This window comes from Balearica regulorum, chromosome 15 (genome assembly GCF_011004875.1).
Source record: "Balearica regulorum gibbericeps isolate bBalReg1 chromosome 15, bBalReg1.pri, whole genome shotgun sequence".
Classification (NCBI taxonomy): domain Eukaryota; kingdom Metazoa; phylum Chordata; class Aves; order Gruiformes; family Gruidae; genus Balearica; species Balearica regulorum.
The window spans coordinates 25,208-50,507 of record NC_046198.1 but is presented as its reverse complement, the minus strand read 5'-3'; the positions used below and the strand labels follow the sequence as shown (position 1 = coordinate 50,507).

The 25,300-nt window shown below is 43.8% G+C and overlaps 2 protein-coding genes and 1 long non-coding RNA gene across 3 annotated transcripts; all 3 read right to left on the bottom strand.

The window, feature by feature from the left end:
* Window positions 1–616: 616 nt before the first annotated feature.
* LOC142603993 (ATPase family AAA domain-containing protein 2-like) lies at window positions 617–19,883 on the bottom strand. The gene is made up of 9 exons (XM_075767671.1): window positions 19,696–19,883; window positions 18,952–19,266; window positions 9,651–9,777; window positions 8,852–9,035; window positions 7,085–7,270; window positions 5,686–5,821; window positions 4,773–4,897; window positions 2,331–2,459; window positions 617–833 (listed from the first exon to the last, which is right to left on the bottom strand). Exons 1-9 carry the CDS (start codon window positions 19,805–19,807, stop codon window positions 789–791), a joined length of 1,359 nt encoding a protein of 452 aa, XP_075623786.1. The 5' UTR covers window positions 19,808–19,883; the 3' UTR covers window positions 617–788.
* A 1,402-nt stretch (window positions 19,884–21,285) lies between these two features.
* LOC142604031 (large ribosomal subunit protein mL38-like) lies at window positions 21,286–23,510 on the bottom strand. The gene is made up of 6 exons (XM_075767907.1): window positions 23,420–23,510; window positions 23,140–23,337; window positions 22,846–23,054; window positions 22,445–22,517; window positions 21,847–21,892; window positions 21,286–21,460 (listed from the first exon to the last, which is right to left on the bottom strand). Exons 1-6 carry the CDS (start codon window positions 23,508–23,510, stop codon window positions 21,286–21,288), a joined length of 792 nt encoding a protein of 263 aa, XP_075624022.1.
* An 896-nt stretch (window positions 23,511–24,406) lies between these two features.
* LOC142603990 (uncharacterized) lies at window positions 24,407–25,210 on the bottom strand. The gene is made up of 3 exons (XR_012837877.1): window positions 25,092–25,210; window positions 24,649–24,996; window positions 24,407–24,549 (listed from the first exon to the last, which is right to left on the bottom strand). It is a non-coding gene; the product is annotated as an uncharacterized LOC142603990 (long non-coding RNA).
* Between the last annotated feature and the right edge of the window lie 90 nt (window positions 25,211–25,300).

The window sequence follows — 25,300 nt, the reverse complement described above, 5'->3', positions numbered from 1 at the left end:
TCCCAGGAATGTTTCTGGTTCTTCCTTTCCACAGTCACTCCTGTTCAGTTTTCCCAACAGTTACGCGGGGAGCACGGCTAACAAACTGCTCCCACAGTCCCGTCAAAAATTGGTGACAGCAGCCAAGGCAGGCTAATGAAAAATAACCTGAATTCCTTTATTATATTTCCAATGTAGTATTTTCCTTTGTTTCAAGTTAGGTTTTTTTGGACAGGCAAAAATATGCCATAGCAAAAGTTCTTATGTTTGTGGAGTGTTTCTCCTACATACTTTCTGTAGGTTGTTAATTCTGTGAAAGCCCCTTGAGGTGCTGTCACATAATGAAAAAATCCACCTCTCAACTGCATTGAGAGAGGTTTCTAAAGGATTTACTTTTCATGTACCAAAATGAGACTTGGTTTAAAACCTTGATGGAATATGCGATGGGCTCTACAGCACCACAGACGAGTGCAGAACAACGTATTCCCACAAGTTGCAAAACGATGATAAAAAGTTTATCATTTTCTGTTCAAGAGAGGTACTGCAGTTATCTGGGAGACGTTGAGGTCTGCAGCGTTCCAAAGGCAATCAATCACAGCAGTATGTCACATAAAATATATATAGGACAACAATATCAAATAAAAGCAGTTAAAGGACTTTATTTGAGCTTTCTTAATAAATTTTAAGATGTATTTGTTTAACATATGTAGAAATATATATGTAGAAGTAATCTTTATTGAATTAATTATGTACAGATAACAACATGCAGTAAAAAGAAAACATAAGAGTAGAAGTCAAGTATGTGGAAATCAGCACTGAGCATAACTGAAGGCTGCAATTTCTTTCTTCATTTCCTAATAAGAAAAAAAGACAAACTAGCAGTCAGCATGAACAACAGCTTAAGAACCCTGTTTATTTCTTCATAAAAATATTAATAAAGGATCTGTACACACATACATAGTATAGTAATATTGAGCAAATACATGCGCTAGCACCACCATAACATCTTTCTATACCCGCTAGCTTCAAACACATGCTTATGTGTCCAAAATGGACTACAGAGACTGCGTGGTTCTGTATCAAGAGACTATGGAACTGTATCAACAGCGGTTCCAACAGTTAGAAAGAGGAGACAGTTCCTGAAAAGGCACAACTAAAAGCTGGAAACATTATTTTCTGCACTCTGAATAATTACTTGTTAAAGTCTTAGCTCTTCATACAGTAGAGCTTGCTCCTGACTGACTTGCAGTGTCACTCTGAAGAGGAGATTTTTTTTTGTTAAAGCTAAAGGTAGAAGTAGGAAACAAAGAAATCAAGTCTCAACTTTCGATGCTTCAAGTCACAAAAGCTCACAAGCCCCAAGATAACATTAATAAATCCCTTCTCATGCTAAACAACATCATTATGCTAGCTGAGAGATGGGCCCATTTTTCAGGAACGGCCTCCCTGAATCCAAATACTCCTCCCTGTTGCACAATCAGAACAGAACGTCTGTTCTAACTCCTTCTCTGATGTGGAAGAAGAGATCAAGATGACCCGAGCTGAAGAGAAGAGGCTTCCTCTTTTTTAAGGCAGGCCGAGAGGCGTAAAGAATTTCATCTGTTCTCAGTCACAAGCATCTCAAAGACAAATGGATTCAAGGATCTTGAATCTGAAACCTGACTCTCCAACCTATCTCAATCGACTCAATGCTGGGAATGCCTGACTGGGACCAAGGGCATCTCTGGAAGAGTTCTGACAACTCAGAAATCCTCTCTTAGAGGAAAAGAACAGAGAATTTGACTCATTAACGTTAAACCGCCAGAGGCAGAAATCTCCCCATGTGTCAACTTAAAGATGCTCGAGCCATGCTTGTTAAAAAGAGATTGTGGTGAGACCAGAGAAAAGTCTCAAACTCTTGTTAGGTTTCCTACCTAATTTCTTTTCAGGAATGGAACGACTACTATATGAAGTGTTACCGTGTCTGACTGCCTGGAAGGGGAGAAAGAGGCAGCAACAGACTGGGGAAAGCACCCTCCTTATGTAGCCCCCCCACCCCTAAAAAGGTTCTGGAGAAGGACTGTTGACAGACTGAGGTTAACTGCTTTGAGAGGGCTGTGTGGGTGGACCCATTGTCTTCCAGTTCAAGCCATTTCCTGCTGAAACTGCCAACACTTATGCCAAATACAACAATGGTTTTGCAATAGGGATAAACCTCTTCCAGACTGAAATGAAAAAGCCTCGTAACACAGGCAACTAAGCAGTAAAGAGTAATGCTAAGGAAGCGTGATGTCCAGAGTGCGCACATACACGTGCCTAAGACACACATGCATAACAGTGATAGAAAGTGCTGTAAGAAAAGAAAAAATTACCTTCACTAATGCAGTTTTGTCGTAATCTTCCCGATGCTGGTAAATGCACCGACAAAGAACAGCATATAGTCTTTCCATGCGAAATATATCGTACTTTTTAGTTACCGCCGTGACATAACGCAACAGTTGCTGAAAAAAAAAAAAAAGGAAACTACAAGTTTGGAATAGCGCAAGATCCTTTGAATAGGCTCGTCATGTTTTCAGAAGCTAAACAGTAACAATACAACACAAACGACATCCTACTTTCTTATATTGTGAAACATGAGTGACGGTTCAGAGAACAGATTAAATATCTCACAAGATTTAACTGAAGAACAGGAGTTACTTTTTCATACTTCAGAGAAGAGGAAAGCTTAAATTTCAGACACTATTTTATTACTAATCAATCTATCACAGCGACAATCCTAATTGCGAATCAACTGCTTCCAGAACAGCAGGGAATGACACAACCCACTTTGTCGTAGAGTTGCTGCCACAGCAAAGCCACTGTTCCATTTTATTAGAGAAAGTGTTGCTGCAATGCAGGGCACTGTAAAATGGATCTGTGGAAGCCAGGCTACAAATCTTCTGGATCCAGCTGTGCCAGCTGGAAACAGAAGCATCCTTGGGTGCTCACCTTTACCCGTTAGCTGAACGTGTACTGTGCCTACAGCTCTGCTGGCAGAACACACTGCTCAAACGTCTGAAGCAGATCAGGGAGCAAAGGTACATCAGTTGGCTCCTGCCTTTAAACTGACGAGTGGAGAAACTAGCAGAGTGACTCTGCCTGTAGCACATTACCAAAGACGTGAATGCAATCATCTCTGGGAAAACGACAGTGACAAACTAGTGGCAGCACCTTCTTCCACTGCTGGGGCTATTCAGTGCCTGTGTGTTGTGTGAGGCTGTGAAGATGTAGCTTAAGAGAGCAGCCGTACCAAAGGAAAGTATTACTGCCTCACAACTGCCTGTCGTCAGACTCTGCCTCCCTCACATCAACGAGCACAAAAGCCGAGTATTCCCCTCAACTTCATTCTACGCAACATGCAGATAAAACGCACAAAAGCCACGCAGCGTGCTTTCAGCTGCTGCAAACAGAAAAGGCAGGATGTGACAGAGGTGTATGGTCACCATCTCGTGTGAAACTATTTCTAATTGCTGCCACATAGATGACTGCATGCGTTTCTATATGTTCATAAAGTTCTAGGCCTATTACTAAGCAAATAAACAAACAAACCCCCCCAAACAAAACCAAGCAGCTACATTTTGGAGGTTCACCTAGCTTATTCACTGCAGGTGAATCCTAAAGAGGCTCTCTGGTACGAGCAGCTAGTTCCAATGGCATCTGGTATGAGCAGCTAGTTCCATGAAACGAATTTTCTGAAAGATGCGTTTCATGACTGTAGCTCTCATAGCTGAAACGTATATAAGGGCTCTACCGTACCATTTCCACAGTGGGCAGTAACTTTGGAGCACACACTGTTAGCACCCTGACTCTCTGAAAAACCTACGTGGCTTCTCTACACACAGAAGCAGACATGAACAACAAAACCCCCTGACATCTGCTTCCTTAGGAAGCCAGCTTTAAAAAGTTAGTTTCACCTCCACAAATTAGGTCACAGCTTAAAAAACGTGACAGAAATTGTGTTGGCAAGCCCCTGCACCGCATGGGATTCCTATCTGGTCACATTCTCCCCACACAGGGGAAACAGCCGTGTAATACTCCCTCTCTCGTCATGGCAGGTAAAGAGCAGGCCTCCTCTGCTTTGGCCAACCTCCAGGACTCCAACCTAGCCATTTTCCTAACTTCCTCACTGCAATGTCCCCTGAAGATGAGGCCCTTGTTCTACCCTCTGCAATTCATGCAAAGGAATCTCTTTTACCCCCTGCAGCTAGGCCATTTCTAACCCTTTCCCCAACTGTAGCCTAGGATAGCAGCTTCTACGAGGGACTGGAAAAGCCTTATAACACTGTAACTGTATGAATGTGAAATTCTCACACTGGATTTTGAAAGAATTTCAGAAAAGTCGGTATTAGTATTTTATCCTCGATGAGCTTTATGTCAACCTAACTTCAGGTTTCAAGTCATCACTGCTAGATATGAAGGTTCTTTTCAGGTTCCTAATAAATGAAAACATGCAAAACCCAAAACCAAACCCCCAAATCCATCATAAAAACTGTTAAGACATTAATAACCAACAGTACTAGCAGGCTGTTAGTGGGCTATTTTCAAATTCAACAAGCCCTTTTAAATGAAAGATTAGGAAGAGAACCAAAATCAAGAACAGCAGCCTACACCAGGTGTGGCAACACAACAGTCATAGTCCATTACAGGTTGAATTATTTCACAAGCTTGATATCCTTCCCATCAATTGTTTTAATTGGCATTGGTTAACTGACTTAATTTACACGTAGCAAGGCAACGTCCTACTTCAGTATTAACAAAATTGACATTAGACTTACTTTGAGCTCGTAGTAATCCACAATCACTGGCTGTGTGAGCATTTCCACGGCTTTATCGACACACATCACCTGTTGCTCTTCTACCTGAGAATGTCTCCCACGAGTCATACGGTGTACCCACGAATCTGGAACGACACAAGTTTCTTAAAGTCAGCATTTCTGTTCATCTGGAATACAGTGTCAGTGAAGTATCCTGTACCTGGAATACAGTCGCTTTCTGCGGTGACAGAGACAGGATTTCTACCATTTTTTCACTGAGAAACGCTTGACTTTTACTTACTTTCTGGCAAAAGTCACCGCTCCGTAACAATTGGACACACAAAAAAAGCACTAGAGGAAAAAGGCAGGGTAACACCAGGAAAAAAATGCAGTCACATTGCCATTACAGCACTGCACGGTAACACTGCAAAATAATTAAGGTTAGGAAACACGTCTTACATGGCAAACATTAGGACCTAAGTCTTGTATTCTGCATGGCACTCTGGGTCCATGCCACTTGAAGTACAGCTTTTTAACTTACGCTGCTCATGACTGGGACGATACTCATACAATAAAAGAAGGCCAACGATTGTTTTGCAATTAGGTACCATTTGAAAAACAACCTGCAGAATCAAGAAACCAGCAGCTGCAGAAAACCACGAGTTTGGCCTGCGTAACTAGAGGGGCAGCATCCTTATGCAGGAAACGCTGTGTGCTGCTTTTAGAGATACACTGCAGAAATAACAGAACTCCAGAAGGCTAAAACCTAATAAATAGTGTAATCCTCAGGAAGAAGAACCACCTAAATAACCTGTTTTTACGGTACTCAAATACAAGCATATGACAAATTATCGCTAGAAAATTACCACCAAAGCAAATACTGTATAGCTATTAACGTACAGTTAGCAAAGTTTTCTAAGTAGAACATCCTCACCTGCACTGTTTTTTGATGCAGGAGGTTTAGCAGCTTGATTTATAATTAAGTCCTCAAAAAACATTCTTCTTTCTTCCTCATTAGGCAACTGGATTTGGAAAACTTCTTCATAATCATCCATAAACAATTCTTTTATCTAAAGCATGAGGAGAAAAGATATTTCAGATATAAGGCCACACAAAGTCATACTCTATTCCAAAAAGATGAGTACCTTTCAAAATTAAACCGAATAATCACTCGAATAAGACAAACTGTGAGAAGCTATCTTCTTGTCCTTAAAACTCTACATTTTCCTAGGTTAGCATGGCAGATTAAAATATCTCCTCTAAGGAACACCTCTAGATTTAAAGCTCAATGAAGGGACCATATGATACACTGATCAAGTGGGGACATTCACCACCTCCAAGACTGCTTATTTTCTATTTCCCTGCCTTGCTGGTTTCAATCTCTGTGGCATCCCGAGAGGGAACAGGCAGGGTTCAGCAGACAAGTGCGGGCTTTTTGGTAAGGTGTTTGGGGGGTATTTTGGCTAAATTAATTGAAGTGAGGTGTCTGAAGCTGTACACTTCCAAGTTTTACTCCATTTTTCAGTCTCTACTACCAAAAGTTATGGAAGGAATTTCAATACTTACTTTAGAAGGACTTTATTAACAGTATTAAAACTCCTCGAGAAAGTTAAGCCCTTCCAAAGCAGTTGATGATAAACACATCTAGGTAAGCCCCCCACAGTAACTGAGACAAAATAATCAGGGCAGCGTATGCACATTTTGAATATCCTCCTTTAATGCACACTCTCAGATGTCTAGGAAGCTAAGCATGTACTCTTACTGAATTTTGTTAAGGAATACAACTAAAAATCCATTTCCAAGTTCCCGAAACAGAAGTTGGAACTTGGCTTTCTAATTTGTAAAGCTTTCACTTATATGAACAAAGAAATTGAAAGTTTTATTAAAGAATTTAAATATGAAATTACATTCCATCATTACAGTGTGACCACCATACTTTTTCAGTAAAAATATCTTTCCGTTTCAGTAAAAAAGTTTTCAGTAAAAATATATTTTTCCCATTTCCTTTTCAAGCACCATATATTCTTGACTAAGTACATACCCAACCATCCTGAAGTCACTGGATTTATTGTCTGAAGTAAATGGATCCATCTGTCTAACAAGCATGAGTGTGTGAGAAGGGGGAAAAAGTTGCGTCAAAGTCAATCTCTTTACTCAGAAAACACTTCAGACAAACGCTTTCGGCATTGTTTTGTCTAAGCAAATTTTAAGAGACCTGGTTAGGGTGCCCGAAAATAGCAGTATGCATTTGCTTAAGTACTCCAATGCTTAAAGGATTTATAACTGAACAAGCAATTGAATAAAAAAAGTAAGAAAAGGAACGACAGAAATACCTCTGTTGGGAGATCTGCGTGACACACGTCGGATGTTGCAAGCAGCAAAACTGGAGCAAATGCTGGAATGTTGTGCAGTAGTGTTGTAAAAGTAGCTTTCAGTGTAGCTCCAACAGCCTCCCACCACAAATGGATATGTGGGATATAAATGATACTCGGTGCTGTTCTTTGAGCTTCTCGCATCAACTGGTGAAATGAAAGCTTGGATAAGAAAACTAAACCATGTGGAATAGGCTAATAAATAACTACGTATCAGTCAAACTATCTTAGGAAATAGGAGTACGTGAAGCCAAAACACAAACCCAAACCAACCTTAACAATAAGGTAAAATGTTTGACTCAACTATAGACATTGCTACGCAGACAGACCTGAAGCTCTACCTGATTTCAAAACTACTTAGGTGTAAGGGAACTCCTAAAGAGCCTCACAACTTAGCTGGTGTAGCGGTGTGCCTGAAAACACAAGACTAACCCTTCTTCAAGATGTATTAGTCTGGGTAAGTCACTACCCGACTGCAACTACACGACCGACTACACCATCTTCAATTCAGAGCGGGCACATAGCCAAGTCAGTCTGGAGCACAGTCTGAACAAAGACAGACAGAGCTATGTGAAAAGATGGGGGCTGATGCTGTAAGAGAAGCCAGGTTACAATTCCAAATTTCAAGTATGTTTTATAAGAGGTGACCAGTCTTCAGCCTGCCTGAACAGCTAAATCACGCACAGCCTCTCATTACCAAAGGATCCATCAGACCTGATGACACGCTTTGGATGGCCGCAAGCCGTTGCTTACAGATGGTACCTCGATCGCAGAAGAGAGCGTGCACCTACTGCCTGAGGGAAGTGGCAACGGCCCTTTCACATGACAAATTTCTCCGTGTACCCTTTCAGATTATTAATATTCAGGGAGTTCCTGCCACAAAATGGGAAGCGCACGTGGTATATCTGGGCAGTGACTAGACACGGTAGTTATACGACCGCCGAAGCAACCGTGACATAACAAAAAAGGAATTGTGCCTCTTCTGTGACAAATGAGTATCCAGTCATGTAGTGTGTCTGTCCTTACTTGTCCAGCTCTCAAATGCTGCTACCTAAAGGTCAAACTATTTTAATACAGTGATGCCAAACAATAAAATGGCTTTTCTGCCTAAAAGTAAAAAGGAAAACAGCACTACATCTGCTTAGATTTAATTTTCCCAGTTAAGAAAAACATACCGGTGTACAAATGTAAGCCTTCCATGAATTTTAATGCTTTTACTGCATATACTACAGCAGTGGAAGCTGTATATATATATACACACACATACGTATATATGTAAAAAAAGAAACACTTCTTTTCCCCAAAACCTTGATTGCCTCTTTATTATATTTAATAAAAAAGGCTACAAAAAGTGCGTGACGTGCAGTCAGGCTGATGCAGAGCCACCTACCGAGAGCACAGTCTCGTAAACAGCAATGAAAACAACTTTCTGGATCCCACCAAAACGGGCAGGATTTCTTGCGATAAAGAGGGATTTATTAGCAGCACCTCCCAGCTTCCCAAGCTGCTAGCAAATTCCTCACTGTTTAATTTGGAATAGAAAATACGGCCACGTACAACATCCTTACTCGGTATTATATGATCTAAAAAGAAACGTGCGTTTTCAGACAGAAGTAAACCGAACAGCACATTCAAACCAGGCCACCTCTATTAACAATGAATTTTGCTGGCTTTACTAGTTTATATACAGTTCATGAATCCTATGAGATTAAAAAGAAAAAAAGATACCTGTGCACACGTTTCTTCCGGTGACGTGGCGGTAACAAACAAAACAGGTAGGTCTAGCGCATAAACTGGAAACTTTTCCAGGGCATGTATTACTGCAGGTGCCAAATGAGAAGCTTGCCCATATCCTGGCTCTCCAACTAGTAAGAACCGTGGCCTGCAAGATGTTGGCTGGTAATAAGCATTTCTAGAACAATTAGAAGATAGTAAGTTTCAAAATGAAGTGATGAATAGGCACACAGATGTTAAAGGGTTTTTTCCTAACCTCTTTTTTTGGTAAATCCTCTCCATGTCCCAGTAAATAATAAGCTGGAGGCCTATCAAAGCTCATTTTCTCACAAACTTGTACCATAGCTCCCCAAAGAAATCCTGCCAAGCCCCAGCATGTCTGCTGTTCGTTTGGCTGGCTTAAGTAATGGCTCTTAAATCACATTAGCTGTATCTGAAGGACGCAATTGGATTAGTTAAATTACAGCAGTACGCTACATACGTACAAGATTTTATTCAGTCATTCTAATTGTTTCATCTTTGAATTGTGTATTAATTTCCTAGTAATCTTGCTTTACTAGCATGAAACACATTTGTGAAGAGCGTTTGTTTTTTCCACCACAATACCATTGTACCTTTACTGGCTGAAGTCAAAGATCTTAGAGACCTAACCAAACTCAGCTGGTCACATTTTCTGGACAGCATAGCGATAGAAACGGAGAAAAATAACTGACCCAACAGCAATCTCTTTTTGCAACTGTTGGCTTCTACATCTTCCACATGAAAATGTCAAGAGATTAATATAAACATTTACCTGCTAAAACTGAGGAATTTTTCCTTTTCTCTACTGGGCATTTTGTGAGTTGGCTTCTCTTCAAAGATTGATGGCGATTCCTCATCGCTGTCAACTGTATCATTTCTTAAAACATGATTTACACTGTCTGAAAGACAAGAGAGGTTTGTGAACTTCCCTGAATACTCCATGTCTCACTCTCGCATTAACACAGCTTCAAATCAGTGCTGGAAATGCCTTTTCTTCTATTTCTTCATTTGAGGGCACACACTGAATGCTATTTTCTGAAGAGTTCGTCCTACCACAGACCTAAGGAGACTGCACAAGTCTCTACAAAGCTGTCCTAAGTGCTTGGGAGGTTGTTGGTTTTTTTTTTTTCTCCTTAGAAGAAAGATGATTAGGAACAACTCTGGTGGTTCCTAGACACCTGAAAAACCCAACAAGGCCACTTCTTTCTGGGGCAGGTTCCCACACTGGAAGTGAGGGAATTAAGTGAGTGCGATGGCCACAAACTTCCATTTGTGTAGGACTAGTGAGTCAGAAGATACAGACCAAGACATCTGCTAAATAAGGCTCCTCCAAGATCACCGAATGAGTCGATAATGGAAGGCAGACAACAGAGAAGGTGTAACCGATGTGTTTAACTTTTTAACCATGGTGATGGGATCAAGATGAGAGCATTAGCAGTAGTAGGGAATGAGAAAAATATTTTAGGAATGAGGACCTGAGAGGTTGGTATGTACCACGGAGCTGATAAACTGCGTGGTTGGTACATGAGCCAAGTAATATTTCATTTTTTGTGAAAATCATGTCCTTTGAGTGAACTTTGTTCATTATAATCTCATTATAATACCAAAACACCCCTCCATGCTAAAAGTTACCCACCTCCAAGGTACGACCACCCCTCACTGGGCATGCTCTCTGAATTTCTTTAAGTATATAGCTTTAAAAGCAAAGCGAGAAAGTTTTACACCAATCATAATGAAGTACCTATGTAACTATGTGATGTAATTGTAACCATGTGTGTATTGAGAATATCAATATGTGCATGTTCGTAGGCTAGGTATGCACGTTAGGTGGAATTATCCCCCGTGCATCCAGCGCTGCAATAAAGAATGCCTGCCTTTTAACACTACATTGGTGTTACGAGGTTGATTCCCGGATTTCGGTGACAGTTTCTGGCGACCCAGATGGGACCCTGCTTTTGAACCTCGACGGATCCGTGGGATCGCAGGATCTCCAGCCGGCACCGGGGAATTCTCGGGGAGAACCTCCGATCCCCGGACCGAAGAGCTCTGAGCAAGACCCCTGGGAGAGGTAAAGGCATTCTTACTTGATTTGAATATTTGTTTTTTGAATATTTGCTCTTACAAGTTGAAGGCCTTATTCAAGGAGCCCCGTGGCTCACCGGGACAGGCCCACATTGGGACAGGCCCACACCGGGACAGGCCCGCATTGGGACAGGCCCACACTAGGTTCAAGGAGCCCCGTGGCTCTCCGGGACAGGCCCACATTGGGACAGGCCCACACTAGGAGCACGGGAGGCCTGCTCGTAAGGCACGGTGAAAGCTGCGCAGAGTTGGGCTGAGGAGACGTCTCAGGTAAAAGTCTCTGCTAGGCGAAAGCCTGTGGAGCAGGGCCCACTGGGGAGGGGAAGCCTCCAAGATTGGGATTTCTGGTGGCAGCAGAAATCCCTGGGATTTCCAGTGGCAGGGGAAATCCCTGAGGGAGCTCTAACACGGGTTGGAGTCCCTCTGACTAGTGCTTGTGATAGTGCACAATCACAACCACTGAGTCCTTGAGAGATGGGTACTTTTCCGAGTAAGAAATCAATCCCACGAAAAACACCACTGGGATGTATTTTGGAACATTGGAAAGATCTGGGAAACATTGATCCTTTGACTCGGAAACAGTTGATTGAATATTGTAATCACTGGTGGCCACTGTATATTTTAGAGAATGGGGAAAAGTGGCCGGAAAACGGGACGTTGCAGTATAACACAATTTTGCAACTAATGTTATTTTGTAAAGGGAAGGTAAATGAAATGAAATGGCATATGTGGATTTGTTTTTCACACTGCGAAATTATCCGGAATGGCAAAGGCAATGTGAATTGGTTCCATCTAGTTCTGCGATAATGGCATTAAAGGGGCAGGAACCCGGTAAAGATTTGAAAACAGGTTGCTCATCTTGTGATATTGGTAAACAATGTTTTAAATGTGAATTTGAAGATGATGATGTTGAATTATTGGTTGCACCTCGCAGGAGGTTAGGAAACGATCAAGGGGATCAAAATCTGGGGGCCAATAATGCTTCCGCCCCTCCTGTGGAAGAGGAGGCGGAAGGATTTAGCCCAATTGCTGGGAGAACAAGAGGAAGAGGGGGAGGAAACGGATTAACTCCCCTCCAGGCCCCTCTTCGACAGGCTGTTGGCAACGAGGGTCCGGTAATGGTGAAAGTTCCCTTCTCCATAACCGATTTAAGAGCATGGAAAGAAACTGCAGGCACCTATCAGGATGACCCAGAAAGAGTTGCCAAAGTAATGGAAACAATAATTAGAACCCAAAACCCTGATTGGGAAGATTTGCAAGTAATATTGGATACATTATTGGAAGATACTGAAAAGAAAATGGTATTAAACACAGCCCGAAAACAAGTAGAAAGTGCCCATGCTAATGGAAATATACAAGGATCGGTGGACCAGAATTTTCCATCCACAAACCCTAAATGGGACCCTAATCAGCCGGGGCCCAGAAGAATGTTGACTAGGTACCAGAAGTGGATTTTGTTTGGCGTTAGACATGCAATGCCAAAAGCAATTAATTGGTCTAAATTATATGAAGTAAGACAAGAATTAAACGAATCCCCTTCGGCCTTTATGGAAAGACTGAAGGCGACTGCTAGAAAATATACTAATTTGGACCCAGAGAAAAAAAAACAAAACAAAAAACCACCACGGAAGAAGCTATACAATTGGCCTATATATTTATGGGACAATCAGCCCTAGGAAAAAAAAAAAAACCAACAACAAAAAAAACCCCACAAACCCTCCAGAAACTGGAAGGGGCTGAGTCCAGAGACTTAGGTAAAATGCTTGAAGTAGCCTGGGCTGTGTATAACAACAGAGAAAAAGAAAAAGAAGTCAGACAAATGCAAAGGGATGGAAAATTCTGGCAATCTTGACCGAGAATAATAAACATGTAAAGCAAAACTCAGCTATAAATCAGCAGAGGGTGTTGGTGCGACAGGGCGAAAAGAGAACTGGCCTTTCTTGAAACTGTTAAAATTTAAGCTGGGAAAACAGTGGGTAACACATCAATTTTTATATATGCCCGAATGTCCATTGCCTTTATTGGGGCGGGATTTATTAAGCAAATTAGAGGCACAAATTATTTTTAAAGATGGAGAAATTAGATTACTAATACCAGAATCAAAAGCTATAGAGGCGAGAGTGTTTATGTTACAGGATTCCCCCAAGGAGGAACAGATTCCAGAAGTAGTGGACAATGCAGTTATCCCCCTGGTATGGGCAAGTGGAGTTCCGGGATGATGCAAACTGGCAGAACCGGTAAAGGTGACTTTAAAACCTGGAGCCAAGCCAGTAAGACAAAAACAGTACCCTCTCAAATGGGAAGCCCGAAAGGGGCTAGAGGAATTAATCACAAAATTTTTAGAATATGGGCTGTTAGTAGAATGTGAATCAGAATATAATACCCCTATATTACCAGTAAGGAAATCAGGAGGCAGGGAATATCGAATAGTTCAGGATTTAAGGGCCATAAATCAGATAGTTCAAGATATACACCCAGTAGTGGCCAATCCATATACCTTGCTGACATCTCTGAGGGAGGAACATAAATGGTTTACTGTGCTGGATTTAAAGGATGCCTTCTTTTGCATACCTCTGGATACGAAAAGTCAAGGCATATTTGCCTTTGAATGGGAGAGTCCCACTACAGGAAGGAAAACGCAATTAACATGGACTGTACTTCCACAAGGATTTAAAAATAGCCCTACAATATTTGGAAACCAATTGGCAAAGGAATTAGAAATGTGGAAGAAACACAATCAAGGAGAAGGCATATTACATATGTGGATGACATCCTGATAGCAGCAGAAAGTAAAGAAACATGTTTTGAAACGACTATCAGTTTATTGAATTTCCTGGGCCAGGGAGGATATAGAGTCTCCAGAAAGAAGGCTCAGATAGGGAAAGAAGCAGTAATTTATTTGGGATTTGAGATATCACAAGGACAAAGACAATTGGGAAACGAAAGGAAAGAAGCCATTTGTCAGATTCCCGAACCTAACAGCCCAAAGGAACTGAGAGCCTTTTTTGGGAATGATTGGATGGTGCCGACTCTGGATTTTAAATTATGGACTGTATGTGAAACCCCTATATGAAGCCCTGAAAGAATCTAAAGATCAATACCTGACTTGGACACCTGAATGCCATAAATCATTTAAAGAACTCAAAAAGGCATTGATGACGGCCCCTGCACTGGGTCTACCTGATCTAACCAAACCTTTTGAGCTGTTTGTACACGAAAGGCAACATCTGGCCCTTGGAGCGCTGGCGCAGCGGCTGGGATCTTGGAAGCGACCGGTGCGGTACTTCTCCAAACAACTTGACACTGTGAGTAAAGGATGGCCGGGATGTTTGCGTGCCGTGGCAGCAACGGTGCTGCTGATTCAGGAAGCCCAAAAATTGACTATGGGCCAAAAGATAGTGGTATATGTACCGCATATGGTAATAACTGTCTTAGAACAAAAGGGGGGTCATTGGTTATCCCCTAGCAGAATGTTGAAATATCAGGTTGTCCTATTGGAACAAGATGATGTGGAATTAAAAACCACAGCAATTGTAAATCCAGCAATGTTCCTGTCAACAGAAAATCCTACTGAGAAATTGGAACATGACTGTCTGTTAACCATTGAACAAGCTTATTCCAGCAGACCGGACCTGAAGGACGAACCCTTGGAGAATCCTGATCTGGAACTGTTCACGGATGGAAGCAGTTTTGTGCAAGAAGGAAGGCGAATGGCCGGGTATGCTGTTGTCACCATCGACAAGATATTGGAGTCAGGGACACTACCTGCAAACACATCAGCACAGAAAGCAGAATTGGTGGTGCTGAAGCAGGCCTTACGAATGGCCGAAGGGAAAAGAGTAAACATATGGACTGATTCCAAATATGCATTTGGTGTGATCCATGCTCATGGAGCCATATGGAAAGAAAGAGGGCTGTTATCAGCCCAAGGATCACCTCTAAGACATAAGGAGGAAATTCTTCAGCTCCTACAAGATGTGCAAAAACCAAAGGAAGTGGCCATAATGCATTGCAAAGCTCATCAATTTGGTCAGACGGCTGTCAATATAGGTAATCGGTTGGCGGATAAAGCTGCAAAAGAGGCTGCAGAACGAGGTATCCTTGCACTGGTACCAGTAAAACAGGTAAAAATTCCAAATGTAAAAGTAAGATATGGTAAATTAGATGAACAATTGGCAGAGCATTTAAAGGCATCCCAAAATGCAGAAGGATGGTGGGTAACATCAGAAAATCAGGTAATAGTGACCCCACAAATTATGTTGAAACTTGCAAAAGAGCAACATGAGCAGACGCATTGGGGTGTAGATGCTATGGTTACAAATTTGAAAACATTTGTAGTGTGCGTAGGAATGACAGGAATAATTAAGTCAATAATAGCTAAGTGCCCGATCTGTCTTAAAAATAATCCTTTAAACCAGAGGAAAGCACCTTTAGGAGTAACAAAGCAGGGTAATTCCCCAGGAGATTATTGGCAAATCGATTTTTCTGAAATACCCAGACAAAATGGGTATAGATATCTGCTGGTACTGATTGATACGTTTTCTGGATGGCCAGAGGCTTTTCCTTGTCGCACCAACAAAGCGAGAGAAGTGGTTAAAATATTGTTAAAAGAGATAATACCAAGGTTTGGGGTACCATTGGGCATATCTTCTGATAGAGGACCACATTTTGTAGCAGAAATAGTCCAACAAGTAAGTAAAATTCTGGGGATAAAATGGGACTTACACACTCCCTGGAGACCGCAATCAAGCGGGAAGATTGAAAGAATGAATCAGACCTTGAAAAGACAACTGAGTAAAATTTGCCAAGAAACATCTTTGAAATGGCCACAGGCTTTGCCATTAGCTCTGTTAAGAATAAGAATCCAACCAAGGTCTAAAGATGGTGTAAGTCCATATGAAATATTATATGGCAAACCCTACCAAACTCCTTTAATCCCAGGTGACATGAGGGTAACAGGGGAAACAGATTTGAAAACATATCTGATTTCTTTAGGAAAGACCCTCGAAGCGCTCAGAAGATATATTGTGCTGACCAGACTGCTTGCTCTTGATACGCCTGCACACCCCTACCAGCCGGGTGACTTTGTGTATATAAGAACATGGAGTTCTGAACCACTCCAAGAAAAGTGGAAGGGACCCTTCCAGGTACTGTTGACAACTTATACCGCAGTTAAGGTAGAAGGAGTGGAGCCATGGATTCATTATACTCGAGTGAAGAAGGCACCGTCAGAGCAGTGGACATCTATGCAAAAAGGACCTTTAAAACTCAGACTGTGTAGAAAATTTGACAGGGAACTGGAAAGCTAAAAGAACTGGTTCTCAAAATGGAAAATTTATAAAAGGAACTAACCAGTGGCTGTTGTCAAATATATTACCCACATGGGAAAGAATAAATGTAAGGGACCACGAGTTAATTACGGACGCACTTGGGGTGATCCAAAATAACCTCTCCTTGGCTCTCAGTTGTATCCAGGCTCAATTATGGATGCAGTCGGTGGCTGCCTCAACTATAAGAGAAGGCGAAGAAGGCACTCTCCCTACTGAAATTAGGAAAATAATTTGGGACAGTGCTACTGATTTTGAGAAAGAACTCCAGTCCTGGTGGAGCCTGGTAAACTTTACTTATGATCCCGTTACAAACACAGCTACAACTTTTGTGCTCACTATATCTAATGCTACTAAATACTCAATTTATCCCATCATTGCATTAGGGATAAACCACAACAGAACTATACTCTATCCTTCCGAGCATAGAGTATGGGCCCGAAAGATGAACGAAAAATGGCAAACTGTTAATTTGGAATCTTGCATCGTACGAGAACAACAAGGATTTGTCTGTGAAGGTAACGCAATTGAGGCACAAGATATTTGTTTGGACACTGAACAAAATATTTGCCATTTTGAGGTTCATCCTAACAAAAACCCTGAAACCATACTTATATATATTGGCAAGGGCTGTGTATGCTTGAGAACTGTTTGTGATTTTTTATATGTAGATGAGGTAGTGGTAGAGATTAAAAATAATTCAAATTTTTGTATTTGTAATTTTACTAAGATTGATGGATGTGACTTTTCTTATTCGACCCCAGTCACATCGCACCAACTTTTGCAGTCTAACTACATGTTGATTCATGAATTATTACTTATCCCCATTGGAATGAATCTCACTTTAGTAAAACAGTTATTACGACACAAGGATTTGATTGAAATTCTGGAAAAATTAAGGAAAACGGGCAGAAAACCATAATAACTGTTCATCACAATGTGAAAGAAATACATCGAGTTTTTGAAAGAGTGCAGAGAGATGCAGAACTTAAATGGTGGGACACACTTTTCGGATGGTCGCCTACTGCTACAGGCATCCTAAACAAGTTGTGTCACCCCATCGTGATTCTTTTAACATTGGTTTTGATCAGTATGACCTTGTCAGTAATATTATATATCATAACTTGGAAAATGATGAATCGGTTAACACATCTGAAAAAAACAAATTATTCGTGAAACTTCTCTCACTCATATGATCATCCAAGCTGTTGTGAAACAGCAAAATAAACAAACAATCCCAGAGTTTCCTCCAACACATAGAAAATAATTAGTATAGTGGAAGTATTGAAAAGGTGATTATTTCAAAACTTCCAAAGGGGGGATTGTAACCGATGTGTTTAACTTTTTAACCATGGTGATGGGATCAAGATGAGATCATTAGCAGTAGTAGGGAATGAGAAAAATATTTTAGGAATGAGGACCTGAGAGGTTGGTATGTACCATGGAGCTGATAAACTGCGTGGTTGGTACATGAGCCAAGTAATATTTCATTTTTTGTCAAAATCATGTCCTTTGAGTGAACTTTGATCATTATAATCTCATTATAATACCAAAACACACCTCCATGCTAAAAGTTACCCACCTCCAAGGTACGACCACCCCTCACTGGGCATGCTCTCTGAATTTCTTTAAGTATATAGCTTTAAAAGCAAAGCGAGAAAGTTTTACACCAATCGTAACGAAGTAACTATGTAACTATGTGATGTAATTGTAACCATGTGTGCATTGAGAATATAAATATGTGCATGTTCGTAGGCTAGGTATGCACGTTGGGTGGAACTATCCCCCGTGCATCCAGCGCTGCAATAAAGAATGCCTGCCTTTTAACACTACATTGGTGTTACGAGGTTTATTCCCGGATTTCGGTGACAAAGGGATGCAATTACCAATCCCCTAGCCTCTCTGCTTTTGTTTTGTTGATGGATGCTAACCTGGCTCTACTGGGAGTAATCCTGGTAGGATAGTCTCCAGAGATTAGCATAACTAACTATTAACAGATTTCCATTAATCAAGAGTGGAGTGAGTTTATCAATTTCTTTGCTCTCACCAACTGACAGAGTAAACCTGATCAGGGCTGACGCAGTCAGGGGTGTGAACTCACGTATGCTAAGTCAAGTCCCAAAGTACACACTACTAAACCATTCTCATCTCCTCTACAAGTATACAGTGTGATCCACAAACATTTAAATTAAGAGACTATGGTTTAAAAAAAAAATCACAATAGCTAAAACAGTATTTAGCTTAAACCACTTTATACTTGCATTGCGGTCCTGACATTCTTCGGACAGGAATTAGAAGCATTCATGTAAAAATACCTCTTTCCCCTCTATTTAAATATTTTGAAAGAGGTGCCTCATACTTTAAACCTTAGATCCATCTCTACAAATGACGAATATGATGTTAGCTACTGTCAGAAACAGGGTGCTGTAGTAGAGAACGCATAGTTCTCTACTGCGTATTGTGAGTCATTCACAGCTCCCGTCCAGCACTTCAGTTTAGAATCCAGAATAAAACCTATCCACGCTGTTCCTGAAATAAAAGCATGCACATGCATATTCTAAAATTCTACTCTCCTTATGGCCAAGAGGTTTGTGTATGTTGATTGCACAAATGAGAATTTTTTGCTTTGACCGAATTTTGAAGTAGTGAGTGTTATTGTTATACCTGGCTGTTGGTCCTTCTGGAGTGCAAACTCTGCGTGGGGAAATACTCTCTGCAAGGCTTGTAAAATTCTTGCTAACGTGTTTTCAAGCAGTGGTTTTGAAACAGATGATAGCGCTCGCCCAGGTGAAGCCACAGCCCTCTGTGAAGCTGGAACAGTCTTCTGCATAGCCATGGCAAAATCCTTTGCTGTTATTCTAATAGAAGCAACATCTAACTGCAGTTTCTCGCTACTTTTGTATATCTGAGGATAGCGGCGGCGCAAAGCACAGAGGGCAGCTTCAGCACATAAGGATTTAATATCAGCACCACAGTACCCTAGCAAACAAAACAAGAATCAAATGTTACATCAGTCTCAGGCAACACAGAAGTCAAGGCCAAGGTTTCCAAAGTGCAACACTGAAAGGCTTTGTATGCGGCCAAAAATTAACAGTTTAAGAGAGAACGTAAAGAGTTACTGCACTGCAGAGAGGCTTTCTTACGTGGCTCGCAGCCTGATATCCTGCACTTATTAAGCAGCCTCCTAATCAAAACTGTGCTCCGCAGGAAGACACCCCAAACCCATTCAACATTCTGAGAGACAAAAAGAAAATTAAAAGAAAAGAAGCACCTAACTTTGTTTGCTCCCACGGCGTGCCAGCCGCCTCACTCTGCAGCAAGGTGCAAGAGCTCGAGTACTGCCTGCTACAAGCTCAGATTCCTTCGGACTCAGTCACACGCAGTAACTCACTGTATTTTCAAACTTACCAACACATTTTTCAGCTAGCTCTTCAAGGAACATGTCCAATGGCTTAGGGGTCCAATCTCGTGTGTGAATCTTGAAAATCTCTTTTCTAGCCTGGAAATAAAATGGTCGCATTTTAGTTTGTCCAAAGTTTTCTCTGCAAAAACCCCAAAGCAACACAAAACCCCCCAAACCCTCACATTAATACAAATCCTTGGTTTGTCTGCTAAACTTTTAAGTATTTTACAGTTCGATTAATACGCTCTCTGCTTTTTCAAGCAGGAAATTTCATCATTCTCAATTTGTCACATTACTCTCTGCGAGGGCGTGCAGTGAAATAAAAGGCTTCCATAAAAAGTAAGTTTCCACAAGTATGAGGCCTGAAGATCCTGAGGAAAAAATTGTAGTAAAAACTTACCTGCAGAGATTTTTTCATCAAAGAAAACTCTCACGAATTTAGCAAAATTTCAGGTGGCAGCCTCATTAGTTCATCAAATTTGCTTTTCTGCCAGTTCATTCAAGGAAAACAGTCCTAGCACTACGTTTCAAGTTGCTACAATTACTACAAAGGCAAACAATAATTATGACTCAAACTACTGTCACTGATGCAGAAAATGTCAAACGTTGCCTATCTTCATCTCCGATCTTAGCAAGATCTTTTATTTAAGTACTCCCTGGTACACAGTTTATTTATGGCAGAGTTCTAGACTTCTTCCACAGTAGGGAATTGACGTGGTTTAGCCCCAACCGGTAGCTAAGTGCCACGCGCTGCTCGCTCACCCCTCCCCTGGCGGGATGTGGAGGAGAACGGAAAAACAAGGGCAAAGCCTCGAGGGTTGGGATAAGGGCAGTTTACTGGAACAGCAAGGGAGAGGGAAACAATCAACAACAGTGCTGATAACAGATATTCACAATGGGTGATAACAGAGAACGATTTACCGACCCCACGACCGACCAACCGGACACTCCACCCGTTCCGGATGCTCGACCCGTCCCGGAGCCATGCCGACAGCCGAACCCGCCCCTGCCCGACCAGCCCCCTTTTATGGTGAGCATGATGTCACCTGGTATGGAATAGCCCCCGGCCAGCTTGGCTCACCTGTACTGGCTCCTTGGGAAATTAACTCTATCCTTGCCAGAACCAGGACACAAGGTAATACATAATGAAGCTAACTGACCATGGCAAGGTACAATGCTGCTATGTTCCATGTACAGTCTCTACCAAACTGAACAATAGGTTTGGAGATATTAATCTTATGAAGTCGTTATGGACAGGTGCATCCACAGCAAGGGTACTGCGCATGCCCACACGAAGAGGGTCACCCAGCGGACACGGGTGCGAGACCACTGACGACCACCAGAGACCCTTGAGGACCACCGACTCAAATCACTGAGCATGCGTGACAGGGAGGAGAATATGGAAATGGATTCTAAGACATGATTATCATAGGACTGCCTTTTCTGAGAAAGATGATGACTATGTATGTTTTGATCCCACATAACCTGTGTGTTGGTGATCACCTGGCATGCACGTTGGGTGGAGCTATCCCCCGTGCATCCAGCGCTGCAATAAAGAATGCCTGCCTTTGAACACTACATTGGTGTTACGAGGTTTATTCCCGGATTTCGGTGACAACGGGCCCAACATCCTCGCTGAAATCTATGGGGCAGTCTTGCTTGAAGAGGAGAAAGACGAAGCGATGGTAGCCGGTTCCCATGGCAGGGAAGGGGGGCACGTAATGACAGATCTCCTTGCCCGACTTGATGTCGTTGCCTGGGATGTTCGTCCTGAACACAAAGAAATTGACTTCACTACGTATCACTCACTTCCCCACATCAGGACCAGCAGACTCACCCAGGACTGCGAATCACTCTGTGCTGCACTTCGACGTGACTTATGCCCGTTTGACAAGCAAACGGGTAGTAGAGGCTGCTTTCACTGGAAGAAAAATCACGCCCAGTGTTTTGAATGCCGAACAGCAGCAGCAACGCCTGGAACTACTGCATCCAGAACACAGGGGTAAAGACGCTAATGGCAGGAGCACCAGAGAAAGCCACGGTTTGTTGCCGTAGCAAACAGTTCTTTCCCAAGCTCTGTTGGAGGAGTTCCTGCCCTCTCCGCCTGGGCTTTTCCCCGAGCCAAGCAGCGCACAGCTCTGATGTGCAGTACTCACACCAGCCAGTGGAGGTACTCCGAGTTCGCGTCTCGTAAATGCCCATCTGCAACGGAGAAAAACAACTTTGTGACAACCTGGTGTTGGCATCAACCCCAAAGTGAGAAGGCCCAGACCCGCTTGGAACGGAGGGGGCAGCTCAAGACCTCCCAACAGTCCTTTCCTAGCAGAAAAGTAACTCATTCTTCTAGGGCTGAGCTTAAAACAAGGAACAAAGAACTCTACAGATGCAATTCTGAGATTAAAAGGACTTCTTGGTCAGCCGCTTCACTGTGTCCTGGTTTCCCAGAGTGAAGTGTCAGCTAACCGACCTCCCAGGCGGACTGCTGAGGGAGAGAGGAGTTTGGGGTAAGCAAAAGATGGGCATCAGGGAATTGCTTCCACTACACTCTGACATAGGTCCTGTTGCATCACTGTCCCATCTCTCAACTACTCGAGATTTGGTGAGGCTACAATCTTTCCTGCATGCATAATACATCCCTACTTAGAAGATATCCCATCATCTCTGCCTGTGCAGCCAAAAGAAACAGGAGTTAACCAAAAGCAGAGTGAAACAACCCCGTTTAAACGTGGTCTTTTTAAAGAACCTGCTACTCACCTGGATTTGTCAGCCACAAAGTCCAGAGAGAGCCTTCATCTGCCTCATATGACACTGCAGGGGGACTGGAAGCCTAAATGAGCAACACAAAGAGAACGTAAATCACTCAAACAACAGGTCATGATTTCCAAGGCAAAGAACATGGGCACGGCCACGCCACCAAGTAATCCAGCTCCACCTGGAGAGCCCCCAGAGCGTTAACAAACATCAGCCTGCTAGCAGATAATGATCCTGTTGCAAAGCTCTGTCTTTATCACGTCCAAGAAACCTATTTTGTTCATCACAGAGGAAACACCCTGCTCAAGAAACCCCCCAGAACGGTCAATGCCCATTGGAAGCATCTGACAGAAACACCCAGGCTTCCAATGGGGTCAAGGGTGTTCCCAGCTCCCCTCACGCACCTCTGATGGAGTCACCATGTTCCCATCGTAGACCGGCACGAGGTCTTCATCCTCTTGGCTGTACTCCACCCTCAAGGTAACCCAGGGGGTGAACGTGGCCCCCTTGAACAAGTCACGAAATATCCCGCAGTGCTCCGCCACACGCTGCTTGTGGAATGGGCCGCTGGTCTTCTCCCACTCAGCTCTGACTTCACCAAGGGGGATCAGCACTGCAGAGAGAGAGAGAAACGCTGCAGGAGGTGGCTGGGGACCCAGAGCGGCCAGGGCAGGGAGAGGAGGTGGTGGGGCACGGACCAGTCCGGAGCCGTGCTGCTCTTTCCATCTCGGCATTCTGGCGGTTCTCTCTCAGCATCTTTTTTCTTTCCTTGATTTCCTTTGCCCGTGGCAGCTTATCGCGCAGTAAGCTGATGTCTGTCTTTGGCTCTTCAGAGAGGGGTGAAAAAATCACGTATGTAAAAAACGCAAATACCCAACATACCCAAACCAAGAGCCCTGCAAAAGTGTTAAAGAGTGAGTGAAAGAGACACAAACCTCAAGACATCGGAGACTTGATTCTACCACCTCTGCTTCCTGCTCTCCTTTTCCGCCAGCTTGAAGTAGCGAGTGAAACTGCGGTATTTTTCCAGCGCTTCCAAGTTGCTGACGTCAATATCTTCGTTGGGCATCGGCCCTAGCGGGGCTGCCCGCTTGCAGAGCGCAGCTGGAAGTGGAGAGAGTTCCCGTTTTACACAGAGAGCAAGAAAGGAGGCCGAGAGAGCCCAGGTGGCCAGGGGCACTTGCCCCAAGGGATGGAGGCCAGACAACCCGTGGGGAGGGCTTTCCACAGCCCATGGGGGTGGATTTCACACTCTGAACACTCCGAGATTGGTTTTAAAGAGAACGACAGTTCTTCAGCGGAGAACTGGGATTATTGATTGCTTGTTTTCCTCCCTCACGTGGAGGGCACAGCAGCCTCCTGCGAGGACGGACACAGCCGTCCCTTGGGTAGCGTGTGGGGATGCCACCTACTCAGGCTGACAGTGATGAAGTGTTGTAGGACGCTTTCTTCAGGCTCTCCAGGAAGAACTGCTCATCCTCCAAGAAATCGTGGTCCTGAGAAGAGAGGGATGGATGGGGTGGATACTGGACGGTGCCACAGAAACGGGGTCGCAGTCCAGGGTGTTGCTCATGAGTGAAGGAAGTATCCCAAACGCTCCTTCGTGTAGTAAGCAGTGGGCAGGTACCCACCTGTGGTCCCCCCTGGGGTGTATGGGCTCCCCTTCAGAGCCCATAACCTCACGCTCGGAGCGAGACCCACAGAGAAAGCCTCAAAGAGCATCCTGGCCTGGGGAAGGACCCAGCAGGGAAGCAGGGGCTGACGGGAGAGGCTGGGGACATCACGAACCCAGAGTCGAGCAGAGCTGGCTTCTCCCAGGGATGGGGTGAGGAGAGGGGCAACACTGTCGACACTCAAATCAGGCTTCACCCAGCCCTGCTCCCACCCAGCGGGTTCAAAGCCCCTTCCAGCCCCGGTCTCCCTCCACCTCACCTCCTGGGCCCTGTGCTTCAGCAGCAGCAGCAGCAGTTTGGCGTGGAGCTCGGCAGGGCCAGCCATGGCCAAGGTTTCCCTGCTACACCCCGGGCTGTGCCGAGGGAGCACCCTGACAGGAGGCGGAAAGCCTGGAACAGAAGCCCGACTGTGTGGTGCTGCCGCCCTTAGAGGAACTGCAGATGGAGACAAGAGAGCATCCCTTTTTTTGCTGCCTGCATGTCCCTGCAGCAAGGTCCTCCCCAACCTCCCAGTGCAAACGGCCTTTAACCCACCTGCCTCTCCCTTCCATCCCCTCCTGGCCCTGCCCTGGCTCAGACAGCTCCACTGAACTCCTTTGGAGGACGAGGAGACCAACTCACATCAGAGGTTTATATACAGAGGAACTAAAACAGCCCCCAGGAACATCCCAAGCCTCCTGAGAAGTGGAATACAAGTGCAGCTGTCCCCAGCATGTCCCTTCGCATCAGCAGCATGCAGGAAGCCTTACACAGCGTGCTGGAGGGGCCTCTCGTAGGGGCACTGGGGGCCTGGTCTGCAGTCAGCAGCATCACAGGGTTGTTGGGCAGCTCTTCTCGTAGCTGTTCGAGCTGTTTCCTCTGGTGAGCCCTGCTCAGCCGCTCCTGCCCCGTCCCCGGGAGAGAGAAGCCATTTGCAAAGGTTCAGACCCTTGACACGGCAGCCCCAGGCCGAGAAGGGAATGTGAGGGGGTATTTGCCTGCTGCAGACGTTGTTCCTGCTGCTTCAGCTGCTCCAAGTGCTGCTGCATGACCTGCAGCCTGGTCTGGTGCTCAGACTCCATCCTGCATGCCTCCCGCAGGCCTTGCTCCCCTTCCTCATACTTCTGGGATGAGAGCTGCAAGGCAGAGCAGCTAAGGACAGGGAGCCTCGGTGTCCTGGGGCAGGGCTCCTTTATGCATCCCCTAT

Coding starts and splice junctions, on each gene's coding strand:
- LOC142603993 (XM_075767671.1), bottom strand. CDS start 19,807: ATGCGACCATTTTATTTCCAGGCTAGAAAAGAGATTTTCAAGATTCAC. Junction 2,460..4,772: donor TGGATTACTACGAGCTCAAA/GTAAGTCTAATG, acceptor TTTTTTTTTCAG/CAACTGTTGCGTTATGTCAC. Junction 834..2,330: donor ACAAAACTGCATTAGTGAAG/GTAATTTTTTCT, acceptor TTTTCTTATTAG/GAAATGAAGAAAGAAATTGC.
- LOC142604031 (XM_075767907.1), bottom strand. CDS start 23,510: ATGCCCAACGAAGATATTGACGTCAGCAACTTGGAAGCGCTGGAAAAA. Junction 23,338..23,419: donor CAAGCTGGCGGAAAAGGAGA/GCAGGAAGCAGA, acceptor ACACTTTTGCAG/GGCTCTTGGTTTGGGTATGT. Junction 22,518..22,845: donor ACATGGTGACTCCATCAGAG/GTGCGTGAGGGG, acceptor TTGCTCATTTAG/GCTTCCAGTCCCCCTGCAGT.